The sequence below is a fragment of the Nesoenas mayeri genome (assembly GCF_963082525.1).
Source record: "Nesoenas mayeri genome assembly, chromosome: 3".
Classification (NCBI taxonomy): domain Eukaryota; kingdom Metazoa; phylum Chordata; class Aves; order Columbiformes; family Columbidae; genus Nesoenas; species Nesoenas mayeri.
In genome coordinates, this window is record NC_137544.1 from 38,475,846 (window position 1) to 38,491,711 (window position 15,866).

At 39.2% G+C, this 15,866-nt stretch overlaps 1 protein-coding gene across 4 annotated transcripts in view; it reads right to left on the reverse strand.

The window, feature by feature from the left end:
- Positions 1-15,848, reverse strand: part of RNGTT (RNA guanylyltransferase and 5'-phosphatase) — a 183,020-nt gene extending 167,172 nt beyond the window's left edge. Inside the window, exons 1-5 of one of the 4 annotated variants that reach the window (XM_080341802.1) lie at positions 15,024-15,048; positions 12,288-12,334; positions 8,195-8,304; positions 1,270-1,373; positions 1,049-1,137 (exon numbers count right to left, since the gene is read on the reverse strand). In XM_080341802.1, the coding sequence (XP_080197928.1) occupies positions 1,049-1,137; positions 1,270-1,373; positions 8,195-8,281 (280 nt within the window). In that variant the 5' untranslated portion in view covers positions 8,282-8,304; positions 12,288-12,334; positions 15,024-15,048. Of the gene's footprint in view, positions 1-1,048; positions 1,138-1,269; positions 1,374-8,194; positions 8,305-12,287; positions 12,335-14,831; positions 14,844-15,023; positions 15,049-15,403 lie in introns of those variants that run through there. The other 3 variants (XM_080341800.1, XM_080341801.1, XM_080341803.1) reach the window with 3 other exon arrangements.
- Positions 15,849-15,866: the final 18 nt, after the last annotated feature.

Sequence of the window (15,866 nt, forward strand, 5' to 3'; positions counted from 1 at the left end):
CATTCTGTTTAAACACAAGAAAAAAAAATACTATATTGTAAGGGTGAGCAAACACCAGAACTGGTTGCCAGATGATGTTGTGGAGTCTCCAAGCTTGGAGATGATCGAAACCCAAATGAGCCCAGTCCTGAGCAAGCTGCCTTAGCTGGCCCTGCTCTGAGGAAGGGCAGATGACTCGATTTCTGCAGGTTCCTTTCAGCAATCTCAGCAATTCTCTGATTCTGCATGAATCCTAAACTGTATGAACATACCAGTTTAGTCTACCAAACTCTTATCAATAGCACCTACACAAACAAATGTTCCAAGCACTCCTAAGTTGCAGAGACACTCAGACTCAGGAAGGCTGCACAATTATCAAAGAGGCCTGAGGACAACACCCCTTCTGACTCTGCAAACTCAGCTGCAAACTAATTTCTTGCCTCTGACAGTCTGGAGACAGAGTTGAACATTAATATGCTTAACAGAAATCAGAACAAAATGGTTTTAACCAAAGCCACTAGAAGTCATCCAAGTTAAACTGAGAACTCATTTTGCTATGGTTTAAAAAAAAGGTAGAAGATTCAAGTACCTACTGTGAGACGGTACATCACAGAGGAAAAACTAAGCCTTGTATCTGCTACCAGTTTCCAGCAATTAATTAGCTGCTTTGTGAGATTTGCTAAAGAATTTCTAATCATTCAGTTATCAAATGACCTCAAGTAAGCCATACCATCAAATGCCAAAACAACACCTAGGCAACACATAACCTGAATTTGTATCAGCAAAAGTTCCAAAACCACAATGCAAGTATCACCTATTTGTAGACAGTTCTTAAGCCTGTATATTTTTCCACATTAAGTGGAAATTGATGGATGCAGAAACATAATAGTTTCTGTAAAAAACAGAAGCATACTAGCTTCTGGAGTAAAAGCAATCAAATCTATACAGGCATAAACACTGTACTGAGGAAATTCCTTTGCTTAGACTTTTAAGAACAAGAGACTGCAGTTATGAGTAAACATGAAATAAATTAACAGCAAAAATTAACAATAGATATAAGAAGACAAACCTATAAGCTCTGAGGGATTCTTATCACTGAAGTGTTCACACACACGGATAAACGTTTCTGTATTCTCAGGTGTAGGGCACTCACCATGCCTGAAAAACACAAAAACACACAGGTTAGGAGACAGCTAGTGGGAAAAAAAACCACCACACATCACAATTAATTACTTCAGTGTGATCTTTCAAATGAAAAGCTACATATTAAAAAAAGTGCAGAAAACTTACCCTTTACACTGGAGCTTTATATATTTAATCCCCTCTTTCTCTATATCATTCCTGTCATAGAATCTAGTGGTGTTGGTCAAGTCTACCAGTAAACCCATTTTAACCTAAAAAAAAGCAAAGTAAACATATATGTGGTTGCACAACTGCATACATTTATTGCATAAATAATAAATACCTAATAATAATCAAATTAAAAGTAATAACAGGCTACAAGTTTAAAAACTCTTAAATATTTCATTGGTTCATAAAATCTATATAAATTTGGTTTTACCACCATCATAGTCATCTGTGTTCTTTGTGACAGCTGGTGTCTAAATTAGCACTAGACATCAATTCAAAAACTTCAGTTTGTTCCCACTAACATTTCTAAATTAAAAAAGTCTGCTAACAGCAGGAAATTATCTGGTAAAGAATTATTTTAACATGTTAAAAGACAAACAAGGTGCAATCGGGTGCTCTTATGCTTTAAGTTATTGAACACTGGCACAGTGGAAGTACCATAAGAAGAACTAACTACTGTGCCATACACAAGTAAATTCTCAGGAAAAACAGTTCATCTTAATTTACTCATCCATTAGAGTGCAAAGCAAATGAACATCTTTTCAAGTTTAAAACAAGAGTTCCTTTAAATTCTTAGAAACATTTTATTCAAAGCTAAAATGTGAAACAACTTGAAATCTTCAGAGATGCTGCCAGTAAATAAGGTGACTGTTTCCATCACCCAGATGTTAGGACATACCCAAATTCAGGCTGCCTTGCCCACTCTACCCTAATGTGTCCCCTTTTGCATGAACTTACTTCTTCAGTGTTCGGTTTTTATAGCTGTAAAACAAGTCTTTTAAAGCAGCCTTGCGGAAGATACTATGTTTTCAAAAAGCAAGATGGAAAGCTGAAGTTCCACTGGGTGGCATTCAGCACACAGAGAACATCATTAAAGTGCATCCTACTGATCCTTGGCCCAAGCAAACTTCCACCAACCATAAACCTCCCAGTAGAACTGTGGAAAACCAGCTCACTAACACAGCCGTGGCACCAAAAGTATCCCTGGTTTCCTGCCTCACAAGTGCAAGTAATTGCTTTTGGTCAAAATGCTGAGTGTCACGCTTTCAAGTGGGCTCCTCACCATGAAACCAGACGTCTTTTTAAAAGGCATTTTAAGAGCAGTAGCTTAGCAAAATTAAGATTTAATGAAAACATCATTTTAAAGTAAAGGTTCTTGCATTCGGTTCCAGTCTATTAAGAAAGGAGACATTCCAAAGCGTGAATTGCTCTTGAAAAAAATGTTGTGTCTCCCGCTATTCCATAGCTTTGTCTTTTTAAAAGATAGATCAATAGTGCACTTAAAAATACATTTAACACTGAAGCATGTTAGGCATGCAAAACCATAGAAGAACACTGCAGCTGTAATATATTTAAAACTCCAGCAATACTCATAAACAGGATTTTGATCAGGTTTTATTTACCTTGCGGTCAACAGACTGGAAATAACTTAGTAGTGCAGTTGGAAGAATTAAAAATTAAAACAATGCTTCCAGACAATTCAGAAAACATAAACTCCAATTATAACTGGAATACAGTTCTAAAACAGTTGCTTCACATGGTTATATTGTTCAGTAGACCACAAAGGCAAATTTCCAGTTATCTACAGAGCTAGTTATCCATGGTATAGAAAGTTCTGATTATATATTTTCATAATACTTCTATACTTTGATAATACTTTTATTTATCAGATATTAAAAAGCACCATAATATTATGTCATCGGCATTAAGCGTTCCTAGTGTAATGCCTAAATCAGTTCTGAATTTCTCCTTGTTTACTTCAACTTTGTATATTTTATTCAGAATGCTTTATTTACTTTTATTACTGTGTTTTGTAGAAATACAAGCTACTTCAGCAGGGGTCCATCTGAAAACAATGTTACATCATCTGAAACTTCAAATATTTAGTGTCAACCGAGCTGCTAGACATACAGACTGACAGTGTACTAGCCAGTAATTAATTCTGTAGGAAGCATACAAAAATCAATTAATTCAATTATTACTTTACTCCCCTTCCACTCTCAACAGCATTGAGCAAGTATCTCAAAGACTACTTAATTCACAAGGAGAATGACATATTCCCACACCAGTGCTTCCAGGTGACTGTACAGAACAACATGCTACGATAGAGAAGTACATCTAAAATGAGCTGAAGCTATTTAGATATTTTTCTACTGTTCTACACAAGCAATGGCTTCATGGAGGGAATCCACACAGTATCTTCCAGAAACATATCATGATCCAAAAAAAGTACAAGAACCTCCCTGTGTGCTCTGCATCTTGTGGCTAGAGCTGGCAAAAAGATGCATAGGAGAATCAGATGTTTTCACCAGAGACCTCTGGACTACGAAGCGACACAAATGGCCCCCTAATTACACTCCTCTCCAACTTCTACATAGCTCAGCTTGACAACCTGTTCTTTGATGTGCAAGGTGGGGTTAGGTGTAAAACTTCCATGATGTCCACAGTTAAGGTAGAAAAAAAAAAAAATAAAAAAGATATTTTCAAAGTAAGATTAAGATTTAATGAAAACATCATTTTAAAGTAAAGGTTCCTGCATTCAGTTCCAGTCTATTAAGAAAGAAGACATTCCAAAGTGCGAATTTCTCTCAAAAAAAAATGCTGTGTCTCCCGGTAGTCAAGAGAAAGGGAAAAAGAATGGTGAGGAAAACAAGCTTCAGTAAAAGCATGAAGACAGATTAAAAGGTAACACTGTTTAATGTATCAAAATGTTAAAGGCTACAAGAAGAAATGCCAGCGATTTGCAGAACATAGTTTCACATCCTCCCATCCAGAAATAAGAGATAGAAAATTCCTTTTTTGTGTCGAAAACTCAAAGCCAATTCTCAACCCCACAGTTCTGAAATACCAGCATCTTCAAATGTTGCCACCAGAAGGCTCCAAACTTCCCCAAGCTCCTGCTGCAATGAAGAATCGTCACTGACAAGATGTGTGAAAGCATAAAAATTAATTTTATGCCAAAGCTTTTAAGCTTGAAGAGATATTCACATGTTTTTCCCTCAACTTTTAGAAATTACTCATTAGAACGTACTCATTTAGCAATTTCAGTGTCCTGACTCACACGTAGAAGCCAGGAGAACACTACAACGTACTTCAGACCCAAAGTGTCACCAAGCGTTTGGGATGTTGCATTTAATTTGAACAGAATGAAATACAGTGAAGTGTCTGCTAGAGAGGAAACTCTGAACTACAGGACTCCAGGATTTCTGGCCAACTACTCCTTTGAAAATACTACAAATCACTTCAAACAAACACAAGCGAGTATCTTGTGAAGTGACATTGTTCCTCACACATTTCATAGGGCAGTAAACCAAGTAGACATCTGGTATAATTCAGCCAAAGCTATAAAAGCATGTATGGCATACAGAGTGTATGGTCTGAAAGTAGTTGCTTTGCTTTACAGAATGCATCAATATTTCCTCTCTCAGTTCATGGGATTAGCTGCACATAACACTCTATGATTTAGAGAGTGCAAGGCAAAAGAAAAGGATAAAGAAATTCAAAAGTAGATGGGGATAATATAACATATTAAAGTATACAATTATGATATTCCAAAAATCCTTGCAAAAAAATACTGGTACCGCAAGAATCGAAACATTTCAGTCACTGAACTGCAGTTATACTGTGCTTGCCCTGACCGACCACAATTCTCACCTATAGAACAGATCCTAGTACATGTACATTCACCACACAGGTGCTTTGCTCTGCTCCAAAACCCTCACATGACACCAGTCATCATAGTCATCCCCTCAGTCACACTCTCAAAAGTTTGCTCCTAGAAAGTTCTTAACAGGATCTTATTTTTGAAAGACTATCTAAGCTAAAATAGATAGTCACCCACTAGAAAAAACTGTTTTTCCAGCCAGTGTTTTGCATGAATCACATCTTTCAGTCCACCACACCCAGCCATTAGTGAATGACACAACTTTGGAAGAAAGAATAATTTCAAAACGTTGAGCAACTTCTCACTAAAACATACATTTATTTCTTACAAGGACTGTTGCAACACTACAGTCTTAGACACCACATTGAAACACAATTGAAACTAGTTATTTTTCTTTCTTTTAATTGTAAAAGATGACTGGATAGAAGGGGGGAAAAAAAAAGTTATAACTTGAAATTCACATACAATAATACCATGATCTTCATGGTACATCCATTGTGCTCACACTTATTTTGGCCCAGCTCTCCAGGTCTTCCTGTGGTTATGAACCTTCCCCCTCGGCCTCTCACTTTCCAGCTATTAAAGCCACATGCATGTGCTCTTCTGTTGCTGTGCAATCAAATGGGTTTCACTGGATTCTCCTTGTATGACCGCAGAAGTTTCTCATTAGACACTGGAACTTGAAAACATCCTCCCCAGGAGTGAGAGAGCATACTACAATACACTGAATTCTCTCCACAGACTGTTTTCTTGAATTTCTTATTTGAGGAAAATAGTTTAAATCAGTGATTGAATTTACCTCTGAAAACAATAATGTGGCTGAGAAATGATAACTAGTTTTCCTAACAGAAATATCGTAATTTGAGTGTACTAATTGCCCAAACATTATTTTAAGTTAACTAATGTTCTAGCTCCTCATAACAGAAATAAAACTACCTTTTATAAAGCATAAACAGTAGTAACCTAGCTACTCAAGAAATAAATTAAAACAAAAAAAAATATTCATACTGTTGCCAGTTGGTCCTGCAATTTTTAATGAGACCATTAAGATACTATGTCAATATTGGCAATCAGAAGAAAAACAGGGTTACTATCCCTTAGCAAATCAGTTTCTACCATTCAGATTTTCAGCAACCAGCACCATGAAAAAAGAGAATTACACGGAAGTTTGTTAGAGAAAGTTAGATAGAAGTTGCCTTAAATGCTAAACCGGTAATCTTAAAAAAACTGTGGTAGCAGCAATATCTCAATATTACGAAAATCCAGATGTTAAAGTTCCTGCTGAAGCCTCTTATTTGGGAGGCAAATTCTACGGACTTAAGTAATAACCAGGTTTCAGAAGTGATTCATTCTGCAAACTATTAGCAGTACAGCACACAGCAGTAAAATGATGGGAAGCATGCACAATGAGTGGCTTTTGCCTTGGAAAAATCCACTTTTCAAGGTCTCCTCAATGGCACATTCATCTTATGCCAGCTTATTGGTAAACTGCTGTTATACAAATACAGCACTCCAGTAACCAACTGCATGTCTCAGAAAAGAAAAAATAACACGTTTTCAAATAGCAAACATTTGGCAATTATACCAGGGTTCAAGGCAATGTACTAGACTAGAACAGGGAGTTGGGAGAAATCATTTGTTAACCAGAAATGTAAGTAGAGATCCTCATGCTAGTAATTGTACTATCAGATTCTTATCATCTGATATCACTCAAGATATTTTGAATTTGTAGCATTGCAATACAACTGACTGATGTGCCCAGTGAAAAGGCTATGAAGGCTCAAAAAGATTTCTTTATTGGTGACAAATCGCTAGAAGCAAATAGTCAAAAATTCTGAGTAAGTCTCTGAAGTTCTCTATAAAATATATGCAGAACTTCAAACTACTTCAAAGTGTGAATAACATTGGTTTTGGAAAATTTCTAGGTATGTCCATTAAAGCCAGTCAAAGTAAAAAAAAAAAAACATAACGCATAAAAGAGGAACTCAAGTAGAATTTGTATGCGTAGATCCAAGAATTCAAACAAGAAAAATTCTGCCAGTGCAAGCACCTGAGAACAGGCACATATGCTTCACTGATAGTTTCTTATCACATCAGCCCACAGGGACCTCTATCACTGCTGCACTGAGTACCTCACCATCTACTTCACACCTAAGCCTAAATAAGATTCATAAATGAAGATTTCCATATTTTAGACACCCGATTCTTTAGATGTTTAAGCTCTGTTATTGTTAAACAAGCTCAGAATTATTTCAACTTAGATCAACAGCAAAAAAAAAAACCCCAAACACACACAAGTAATGTTACTAGCATGATTAGTTTTATAAAATACATGGTCAAAAAAAATGTGCTAATCTCCTCTGTAACAGTTTAATAAACAGACTAAAATAATTAGGTTGCAGGTCTTTCTTTGCCTGGGAGGTTCAAAATCCCATTTCCCGCATCTCCTAATGCACTGGACTGGGCACAACACTTCATGGACCTCTACATGACAGGAAAGGCTGAAAAGGTCCCAGTCCCCATCTGTATCGTCAAAGTTGTGCCGCGGTACAGAACACCAGCAAGTTGAAGTAGACAGACAGAAATGGGCTAAATAGAAAGTGAAGAAATAAACCAGAAGCACAACTCTGCCTGGGTCCCAATCCATGGTCATAACATTTTTCTCTATTTATGCATTTTTTTTTCACTAAGAAGTTACCAGACAAAATCCATAAATTGTTTTCTTCCATATTTAGGTATGACTGGTTAGCTACCATAAAGCACTCTAGGCATCAAAAGAAGAAAATTATGCATTGAAACTACAGAGGAGTTCTATGAAATTCTCCTTTCACTTTTAAATGCTTACACTCCTATAAGCAAAATTGCAACTTAACACATCCATTTGTAACACTACAAACTCAGATTATCTGAATTTTGACAATGATCCCTCTCTAAGATACAAGTAATAACAGAGTGAGATTCTTGCTGCTAATAAAGTAAATGAGCTGGATGATTTTGCACAATTCTTGCATATACAAAAGTACTTTTGGAAATTTAGGAGTTGCAAAGAAAACCTGGAAATGTAAAAAAAAAAAAAAAAAATCTCAAACAGACATCCCAAAGGAAGCCACCAACCGCTTGTTTCTTAAATCTGAAAAGTAACATGTGAGTAAGCATTTATAATAAAAGTAATGCTTCAATTAATAGAAAATGTAACTTTACCTTCAGACTCTTTAAGTAGTTGGATAACATACTCGGGTGAAAACGATTTTCTTCAGCAACCTGTTCATCATATCTTGGTCCTAACATTGTCTTCAAAGGTAAAAACTTCCCTATGAAAGATAATCAAATTTTGAAGTATTTTATGTATACTCGTGTATATGTTCACTTACAACTTAATGACTTCAAAGTAACATTTAGAGGTTCATCTTCAATGAAAAATAATCACAGGAAAGTATCAATAACAGTTGAATTGGAATATTTTTTAGTTATGAGTTATCAGAATTCACAAGTAAGTTTGTAAGTTTAAAGGAAATACAGGTCAGTTGATCTAAAAGTAACTTAACATTTTTAGGTAGCTTTTAGTGTGATTTAAGCTGCAGAGTTAAAGTGCACAACAGAATAGAGAAAATTTAAATTCAATACAGGTAAAACCATGAAAATAGCATTTTAAATGACAGTTGGCTACCCAAGCATGTAAATATCAGCTTTGATTACCTGCAAACAGGAAACAGTAAAAAAAAAAATCCCCGAAAAACATGCATTTGGTCCAGAACGGCTATGCACTACAGATCTTTCTGAAGTGCTTGTTGGAAAAGTTCTGAAGGAGAGTTCAACCTTCCCTCCAAACCACAACACCTATGTGAGGTTCAGGCACTGGGGATGTGACAAAACCACAACAAAAACTTGACTGGAATTAGTACTTACTGGACTATTTCCATCACTCTCCAGAAACCCCAGATTTTTAAAGTATTGATTATATATTTCATCCATCACATCCACCACAGATATTTGAAAAAATCTCATTAGAGATCTCTAGCTCGCTCTTTCTGAGCCCAGCAATCTGCAGGGCTCCAGGTGCAGCGGGAAGAGGCGTCTGAGCAGCCGGTACTCACTGACCCCACCGCTCTACCCGCATCTCCAAACCCACATGAACTCAGAGCCCAGGTCACGGCCACCACGGCCACCCAGGAAGCAGCACATCTCCTCTCGCCTCACCTGGAACCCTGCGTGGCTGGGAGCTGCGGAAAATGAATTCAAATTGATAGTAAGAAAATGACCTGGCATATCTGTCCAGCCACACAGAGGTTAATGATACAGGCGGGGAGTGAAACTGGGAGCATTTCTAAGTTATCTATGAAAATATTTAAATGAATTATATCCTAAGAGGGATCAAACAAACCCTCCCCGCTAGAGGATAGCAAAAAATTATTGCCCCAGAACTTTCCTTCTTCTCTTGTGTCTGGTTTTTTGTTTTGTTTTTTTTTTTTTCAAACAACTTCCATTCTGTTGAAAAGACAGCCCTTGTAAAACCAAAGGAAATGCAACCATGTAATTACATGGCACAGAAGAGCAGTAGAAATGGGTTTTTAATGCAGGAAGAACTCCAAATTGGAGCACCAGACATAAACCTTCCAGGAATGCAAGTGCTGCTAGATCAGGATGTAGAATTATATTTCTAAAATACTTCTAATAGCAATCAACCTACTTATTTCGGGGGGGGGGGCGGGGGGAAATCTATTCTATAGACTTTTTTTTTTTCACTTCAGTAACTTTTAAAAAGCTTTTCCTATTTAGAAACACAAAAACTCACACAATATTTTGAACTAAGTAAAAACACTTTTCTACACTATTCCTTAAATCACCTGCTGCATCAGTTCAGTGGTGCAATGTAAAGTAACAGCCACCATCCACTAGTCTTTATACGTATTTAAATGTTCAGGTTCAGATCTCCAAGTGAATCAGCACACTCAGCACTAATCCTAAAAAATTCTTCTAAATTACTCACTAAAACACTGCTTTCTCATCAAGACAGAGCATTTCTTCATAATAAAAGAAACAAAATCCTCTTGTTTTCAGCAAAACAAAACCACATGGAATTAAAAGACACTAAAACGCCCATTGTATTCAGCTAGAAATCAGGTTTTGAGAGAGAAGCTCACTAATCTTTGTAAAAACAGAAAAACGCATGCCATTTTCAGTAAATGAATGCTGCTAAGAGGTTTCTCTATACAATACATTGAAGCTCATTGAGTTCTCTGTAGCCTTAAATTCTATCAAAACATCTTACATAATCTCAAATAAGAATTTAACTTTTAGGAAAGAGACATTATAAACCACAGAAGACAGATAGTTATGGAAACAGACCTCTGGTTCAATGTTAATCTGCAACATGAGAAACACCCTCGCTGTTATGCTTGCCTGAGAACATTCCAACCCTTATAACTAAAAGGAAAGATATTCAGTCGTAGAGTCAACATACACATTGAATGGTAATAAATTTACAGCCTACTTTAAATTCAGCTTATGTGACTGTTTGAAAAACTTCTAACTCCACTTTCTCACCCTCTGCCTTTTCATTTTACCAGTTACACGTGCCCATCCCTGGTCAGGGCTACCTACATTTCTTCATTTCTACCCTAATTTTCTTGCTTCTTTGTGTTCCCTGGCAGCCTCAGCACTGTCATTCAGCCTCTCTCACTCACTATTATCCCTTCCACACTAACTTGTAATCTTTCTCTGTACAGGCTGATCATGCAAATACTAATTTTGGATGATCTTAATGCAAACATCTATCACTGCCATAAGTTTTGCAAAACACCAAGCATGCTTGAAAGTGTTTTAATTAACCTTGCCACTTGTCCTGCCCATCCTAATACATCCACTCACCCATTACAGAACATGAAGAATGTACCTAAACTTTTCTTAGCCAAGGCATTCAATTAAGAAAAGGAGCTGCACTGACAAAAGGAAATGGATACACTGGAAAACTACTGTCCTTTACAAGATGCTGGGCAAAGAGGAGAGAGCTGGAAAACAGTGCCTGGAGGTTAAGATGGTTTCCTGTAGCATCTGATTAGAGACTGTACAATCGCACCGAAGACTCTCCTGCTCTCCAGCCTCCAGAACAGAATGAACAGGTTCATTCTCTCCTCAGTAGTGGACCTGGGTTTAGTGCTTGATTTTCACTCCAGTTTCCTTCTGAGCAACCATAATACCTTCCTGTTCATCACCAGGGAAGGACAGGCAAAGTAGTCCTGTCAGCTCTCCCTGCAGCACTTGAACGCCTTTACACAGATCTGGAAGTGATGAGTATTTTAATAGAGACCATTTACTGTCACTTGGTGAAGTACTAAGACCCAGATCTTTGGAAATATTTAGGTGCCAAACTTCTAAAAATCACAGATCGGTGGTATCATTGAGAAACAGATCTTGCACAGCAGCAAAGAAGCTGCCTGTCAAGGTTAGAAGAGAGCAGTGAAGGCATGTTATTTGCTTCCAATTTAGTGACATTTTGTAATCAGGTTATGAAAACAATGGCTCTGGGGTTTTTTTGGTTTGGTTGTTGATTTTTTTCCCCTCTTCAGTATTTGTTTTTTAATAAATTTCACTTACTGCAATATAATCTCACATTATGCTTCTGCAGTAAGTACTATCTTCCTAATTTACATTATTGTGTTTTTCTAAACTGTGACTACTACACATATATTAAAGCTCTTGAATACAATCTCAGATCATGTTCCTCTTCTAACAAAAAACACCATTTCCCAATCTGGCAAATTTCCTATTTGATCTTTGTACAGAAGCTTGAAAATCCTCCTCCCCAGTGTGCACATAAGCCCCTTCCAAGCAAGTGCCATCAAGCTACAGAAAATCTAAACTTTAATTCTAAGAAAAGTTTCTAACCCTTCTGAGTAATATGGGCAAGCATAAATGAGGCAGTAGCTGCAATCTCTGCTACAGTTTTGCCCTACAACTTATGGTAAAGAAGTGTTGTAGTACAAACTGACTGCAATTCAACTTAAGCCGCTGTGCAGAAGCATTTGAAAATTAAATAACCTTTTCTTTATGTTGAACTATAAGATGTAACAGCAACCAGGTGATATTTTACACAGACATCAAAGCATCCAAAGTCCTTAGTGTATCTAAACTAAATTATGATAATAATTGTAACTCCTCTATCAAATTTTCAAATTAACTTCAAAATGTTACTTGAGACTTGACACTTGAAGATTACCATCTTCCACAATTAAGTTCAAATTTGTCAAATAGGTTTGGAAAGTGGATATTAAAAACCATTTTCCAAAGTAGTTACCTGTATAACAGACGATATTTCTTTAGGTTGAAAAATGGGTAAACACTCTAAAAAAAAAATTCCAGTATGTCAGAACATAGACATCAAGTGGATAAATCTGACAGAAATCAAAGTGAACATAAGACTTCAAATTTCCCACATATATACATGCTCAAATTTTGGCACATTTATCTTTTCTTAAGACTTTAATTCTAGAGCACACCAGTGAAAAAGCTACCTTTAATTTAGCTTAATTTGACATGAAGCTATCAACTCAATACATGAATGTAGCCATTAATTATTTATGACAATGGTATGTTTAGATTCAGCATTGTTAGGAAGGCTAGACTATTTAAAGTGACCAAGATTAAGAAAGGGAATTTCAAATAAGACAAAATAGTCAAATCTACACGTAAAAAACAAACAAACAAACAAACAAAGTAACAGCCTTCTGTGTCACGAACGGCTATGCTGGGTCAAAGCACCCAACACTTTCCTGAGTCAGAGGCATTACTCTTTGATTTAAGGTGCTACCTCTATAACCACATGCAACATGGATGTTTTAAATAGTATCTCACCCTTCTGCATGACAGATATGTCTACAACAGGGTTAATTAACATGAATCAGTAGAAGGAGACTGAAAGACACTGCTGAGACACTTCTCATGTCTTTTCTTCAATACCTTGCTAGCAGCCTCCACTGCAAAACCAAAACGGACTGGGTTTTCAGGGGTTATGAGAAGTAGGTACCTGCAGAGATGGCCGTGCCAAGTCAGTACAGCTGAAGCAACCTGATCACTTCAGATCTACGAGTTCAAAGAAAGCTCTTTTCATCAAGTACATGACTGAGATACTACCACAACACAATAAATGCAAAAATGTTCCATTCTGAAGAACTGCTGTACCATAAAACCAGAAACTGGCAGAAAAACATCAACATTTAAAGTAAACTGGGAAAGAATGGGGGACAGATCAATTCACCTCATTTAGAATGAAGAGTCCTGTTCATCTGAATGAACCCAGTCTCACCAACAGAAGAGCTACAGACCTCATTCCTACTTGTATTTGCGGTCAACTAGAAATTCTAGATGCCACGACCATAAGACAAGAGGGTCATGACCAAACACCTGATGAATATTAGTCCACAGAAGCCAAAGATACCTTGCTCAGCAACTTTACTACTATGAAACTATCAGATGGGAATAAACTCATGCACGGATGACTGAAATTCTAATTAAAACTAGAATAAAACACATCTGGGAGACAGTACTAACATAAATAAACTCTAAAAATTATCTCTTTATTTCTTTGAATGTAAAATAGCAAAGAAGGGAGAGAAGACTGAAGGTGTACTATGACTTTTAGTAAGTTGTACGCACTAAAAAAACCCTAAAAAATACAGGGAACTAATATAAGAATTTACTACAATAAAGCCACCAAAGAACCAAGCATTTTCCTCTTTAGTGTGCAGTAGCTACTTCTGTGTGATCACATTGAATGGAAAAGAACCACCTTGCAGTTACTGAATAAACAAACACGTAAGCAGTGATGGCACAGCACATGACATGCTGATGAACTGCATTCTTGCTTAGTCTATGTTGCTATTTATGAGAAGCCATGCCTTAAAAGACAGACCAACAAACAGAAGTGACAACTTATAGAGACCAAGGACTTGCTGAGAAGAAGAACAAAGAATAAAGAGTCATAAGTCTATTTTTGTCGTGGTCAAAGGCTAACAACTTAGGCTATCATATTTCTTATTAGATACAAAGCAGTGCATTTTCCAAACATCACAAAAAACAGGTAATGGAGATGAGACATACGACAATGCTGTTATTTAATTGAGTCAAGTTCAGAGAAATATAAGGAACTTGAGGGAAACCAATAACCAAAAAAATGAACAATTGAAATTAAGTGCTGATAAATGCCAAATAATGCATATAAATGGGAATATTAAGCCTGAGATGTCTCACCACATTCTAAATAAGCCTGTAAACACTCATCAGTGTCTTCAGTTCCACAACTGCCAGCAAAAAAAAACGTAAGATGATGATGTGGAAATAAGGGATAGAAAAATGCAGGAGTTGTAACTATTAAGCAAAGCACGGCACACTGCCATCTAGAACAGCACACTGAGTAGCAAGTGCTGTGTTGTGAAAAAACACCTTTATATTATCACAGATAGGAATATGAAAGGAGTGAAAACTACAGAGTATTGTGGAAAAAAAAAAAAAAGGGTCAGAACTGCTTACCTTATAAAGGAAAGAACTTATTGAGAATATTGAAAAGGGCAAAGTTTGTTTATCTCATAGCAGGCAGCAGTGACAACATTCACCTGAAATTAGTATGGTAGTTAATCCACAATCAAAAAATGTGTGTTTACATGATACCTCATTCACTGCCACCAGATGCCATCAAGACTAGATACCGAGCAACAATCGACACAGACAGCACGTTACGGGTATGAACATCTAAGATGACAGGATACACTGACAAAACCTAAAACCCACAGAAAACTTTGGAGCACTTAGACTTATCCTCCAGCTAAACAGCTTAGGAACACACCAGTGACTGACAGGTCACTGTTAGCCCAGCAACGGATCGACACCGATAAACACCAGAGTCTTCAGGAGAAAAAAAACCAAAACCAACGAGGAAGAGGCTGCCCAGGGACTCGTCAGGGCTGAGCTTTGCTGCTGCACGCCCGGCTGCCGTCCCTCGTCAGACGTGACACACAGGAAAAGTTTTAGTCCTAACCGTAAGCAGTGCGAAGCCGGAGCCCGGCGGCGCGGCTGCGGGGGCAGGGGAGGCCGGTCCCCTGTGAGGGAGCGGGGCGAATGGGGCTCAGGGGCTGCGCTGCCCGAAGGGAAGGCGGGACCCCGGTGCAGGGAAAGCCCCGCTGCCGGCCGGGCTTCAGGGACAACAAGGGGAGGCAGCTCGGGGGCAAACACCAGCCCAGGGCCCTCAGTGGGGAACGACCGCCCGGCGTCCCCGCTCCAGCCCCGGGACAAAGAGCCCCGGCCGGGCCGGAGGGCGAAGGGCCACGGCGGCGCTGAGGAGCAGGGGCTGGTGGGCCGGGCCGGGCCGGGCCGGGCCGGAGAGCGGAGAGGCTGGGCAGGACCGGGCCGGGCGCTCACCTGCCACGGGCTGCCCCCTCCTGGGACAGTGGAGCCAGCGCGGCGGGATCTTGTTGTAGGACATGGCGGGGCCCGGGCGGCCGCTGCCCGCCCGCGTGGGGAGGGACGGGGCGAGGGACGGGACGGAGTGCGGGGCGGGCGCGGCCCCAGGGCGCTCAGCGGCGCCGGCGGCCCCTGGCCCGCGGCGCCTTCATTCAGACCCAGCTCCGCCTCAGCCGCCGCCAGCCCACACTGCACCGCGCCGGCCGCGCCGCTTCCGCCTCCGGGTCGGAGCCTGGTGGTTGCCGCGGCGGGCAGGGGACTCCCGGGGAGCAGCGGGCGACGCCGCACCGGGCCCTGCGGCGAGCGCCCTGCGGCGAGCGCCCTGCGGCCAGCCTGGGGCCGCGGGGCATGTCAGTCCCTGGGGAGGTGGCGGGAAAGGCGGGGAGAGCGAAAGGGAGCGCGGCGCTGTGCCGGGCTGTAC